Genomic DNA, 3,711 nt, shown 5'->3' with positions numbered 1-3,711 from the left:
AAGTTTGAAATTATAATAGAAAAAGTATAGGAAAACAATGATGTGTGTGTGAACTTATAACAAACACCAGAAAAAACTCTCCCTATGAGTTCTGAAACTTTCTTAAACGATATTGATAAGAGGTCTCTCGAGGAGGAAGACCGGGTAACTAGGAGCACTAAGAAGGTAAAAATGGACGGGATGAAAGACTAGAAACAGACAGAGAAAACAATGGAAGATGGCATTAATAATATTGTGGAGATAGAAACCAGTCTTTTTTTCAATCCGATGGAGACTCAGGAAGGGAATATTGGTGGAAGAAACATGAACCAGAAGATATCCTACTAGAATATGGTGGTTGGCAATGGTTTTGACAATCTCGACCCAAAAGAAATAGTTGAAATGGTTGCAGAGAAGTACATGTCGAATCAAGACTTTTTGGAAGCCAGGGAAGATTTGGAGACTCCCTTCAATCCCAAACCAAGGATTGAAATCACATTGGAGAAGTAAGATGACTGGTGCAGACCATGGAAGCTATCAATGATAGTGAAACCCTTTGATAAAAGCCTCAATCTCCAAGCTATGGAGAGATGGGTTCTCAAAAAATGGGTTAGGAGAGATATAGTTCGAGTCATGGATCTTGAAGAGAACTTCTTCTTGATTCATTTCTCTAACCAAGAAGACTACTCGTACGCCCTCTTCGAGGGGCCTTGGACGATAGCGGATCACTACCTCCTAGTACAACGTTGGAGACCCCTCTTCATGTCACAAGATATAGATATACGCAAAGTAGATGTTTGGGTCAGAATTCCAAACCTTCCAGCGGAACTCTACAATAAATACTTTATTTGGAAGGTAGGAAAAGTCTTAGGTACAATGTCGAAGATTGATGAGTTTACCTCGATACATTCTAGAGGAAAATTCACTCGCATATGTGTGGAAATTGATCTAAGAAAGTAGATTGTACCCTCTTTTACGGTTTTGGAAAAATAATTCAAACTCGAATACGAAAAGGTTCCATCAAATATGTTTTAAGTGTGAGCGATACAGACATAGGATAGAAAATTGCCCATAATTTGTAGGAGAAATGCTCAAATAAGTGTTTTAGATAGCCATGGACAGTGGCCGGACGTCGAAATACGGGGGAGAAGACGAAAATAACGGTAACCTGATGGGATCACCAGAAACAGAAACCTCTAGTGGGAGTGAGGATATTATGGCACAAAATCAGGCATCACAGGTTGAAGCACAAGAATCAGCAGTAGAGGAAAGGAATAATCCTACTATTAATGAGGAAAGGAAAAATAACAAACTTACCATTAATGAGAATCCTTTTGGACCGTGGATGCTGGTCAAACGAAATCCTAGGAGTAAAATCAGAATGGAGGAATCTGCGAGAGAAAAAAAAAGAAAATTTTTATGGTTCCAAATTCCAAGTTTTATGAGAGGAAACTCTTGATGACAATAATGAGAGCATGCAAGAAAATATTGCAAACAGAAATGGACACAATTAGAATCTAATCAAGGCAAAAGTGCAAAATCAAGAAACATATGGCAACAATGCTTACAAGCATAACCATAAACTGCAAGCCCAAAAGAGTCATCCAAAAAGTAAGGCAGCCACCTCAAACTTGAAGGAGAAAGTCCTGGACGTAGGGAAAAAAAAGCTCCAACTAAAATCAACACCAGAACAAACTAAGCATCACTCAAAATCATGAGAAGCCACTAATCAAAACCAAGTAGATATCATAGAGCATACACATAATAAAGAGAAACAGAAGAACAGCTACCAGGATTACTGGAGAATATTTAGTTTACTCCAAAAGGAACTAGCCAAAGAACACAACAATGAAAGACACATCTCTTTCCCTGTTATCACAGACTATGCCACAATGTCAATTATATCGAGATTCATGGGAGGACAGGGTACAAAACATGGAGGCAGCAGTGCAGCCAATAACCCAATTGATCCAGGAGATAAACAGCAGAGTTCTGGGTCAAAAGATATGGTCATCACGGATCGGTATGAGGATAGGGATGAATCTCCCTCAGGAGAACTCTAAACTCTTTCTCTTTGTTTATTTTAATGAATTTTATTATTTAAAATTGTAGAGGAACTGCCTCTAGAGGGTTCCCCATTATTGTTAAAGATATGGTTTATAGATACAATACTAATTTCTTTGTGCTTTTGGAAACTCGTGTATCAGAAAACAAGGTTGAAAATATTATTAAAAGATTAGGCTTTGACTCTTGGTGTATCAGTAAAGTTGTTGGGTTTGCTGGCGACATTTGGTGTCTTTGGAATAAAGCTTTTTGAAATGTTGAACCTATCTCTATTCAAGATCAGCTTATACACATGAGGATTATAAATTCAGATAACAATGCTTAGTGGTTTACAGCTGTATATGGAAGTCCGCACCTAGCTAATAGAAGGAGGCTTTGGAACCACTTGGAGGAGTTGGCTAATAGCATCCGAGGGCCGTGGTGTATAGGACTAGCAATGGGTAGGGTAGGATAGGGTTTGGACCCTACTCTGACCCTACCTGCAGGTTGAAAATTTCATTAAAACTCTACCCTACTCTACTCGCGGGTTGAGCATCTCTCAACCCTAACCCTACCCGCACCTTAAAGTTTTAAACCCTACCCCATTCACAGAAATATCAATTTTTTTCAAAGCAAATATAAAATTCAATCATTTCAAATTTCATACATTGAAATAAAATAAAAAATAAAAAACTAAATTCAAATTAAAATTAAAAACAATAAAGTTTTTAAAAATCTAACATAAAATTACAAATATCATGATCATCAAGTTTTTAATAAAATTAAAATAACATAAACAAAGATAAATATCTTTAGGCATTTCTTCTAATTTCAAATTCATGTAATATTACTCTTCCGTCAGTTCAAAAAATACATCATCATCTTCATTTGCAGTTTGATAATCAGGTTTTTCACCTAAAAATCAAATACAATAATTTTATTATATATAATTTTAACATAATTATAATTTCTAAACAAATTAAAAAATTAAAAACATAAATAACCTCTTTTATAATATGCTGCCTACAACTAATTTTGATTGCACATAAGAGCTTCCACCGTATCTTCATGAAAACTACCACGATGATTAGCAATGATATGGCCACTTGTACTAAAAGAAGACTCAGAAGCAACAGTAAACACGGGAATGACAAATATATCTCTTGTAATTTTTTGAAGAGTTGAAAACCTAACTCCATTTATCTTCCACCAGGCTAATATATCAAAATCAGGAGTTAGAGGATGAATATCTTCCTCTACATAGTAATCAAATTCTGTCTTCACAAATGAACTTTTTTCCTTCTTTTTTTTTTGTCTAATATACGATTGATAACCAACATCATCATCTTCATCTGCATTAACCCTAAGTTCTTGTGTAGATTCCACTGACATATTGCTTAAATTAGATGTATTCTTTTGATATTCATGAAGCAACTCATAGCATGCCTATTTGATTCTCTCAACTTTTCTTGTGCATTCATTAGGATCTTCACATACCCTAGCAAACTTATATTCAACTCATCAAGCTTATACCTAGGATTTAGAATTGCAGCAACACCAATAATGCCATGAATTTCTTTCCAATACTTATCAAACTTTCTCTTCATCATACATGCCATGTTACTAATAATTAGGTTAGGAGAAACAACCCATTTTTTCAATCCAATATGTATATCACATACTTTATTA

At 35.3% G+C, this 3,711-nt stretch overlaps 1 protein-coding gene across 1 annotated transcript; it reads left to right on the top strand.

The window, feature by feature from the left end:
- The first annotated feature begins 519 nt into the window (after positions 1 to 519).
- Positions 520 to 939, top strand: LOC148543965 (uncharacterized). Its single transcript, XM_088498800.1, has one exon. It carries the CDS (start codon positions 520 to 522, stop codon positions 937 to 939), a length of 420 nt encoding a protein of 139 aa, XP_088354926.1.
- The last annotated feature ends 2,772 nt before the right edge of the window (positions 940 to 3,711 follow it).

Source organism: Arachis ipaensis, chromosome B9, assembly GCF_059453495.1.
Source record: "Arachis ipaensis isolate K30076 ecotype BB chromosome B9, ASM5945349v1, whole genome shotgun sequence".
In the NCBI taxonomy this organism is placed as follows: Eukaryota; Viridiplantae; Streptophyta; class Magnoliopsida; order Fabales; family Fabaceae; genus Arachis; species Arachis ipaensis.
This window is presented reverse-complemented; position numbering and strand designations above follow the sequence as displayed.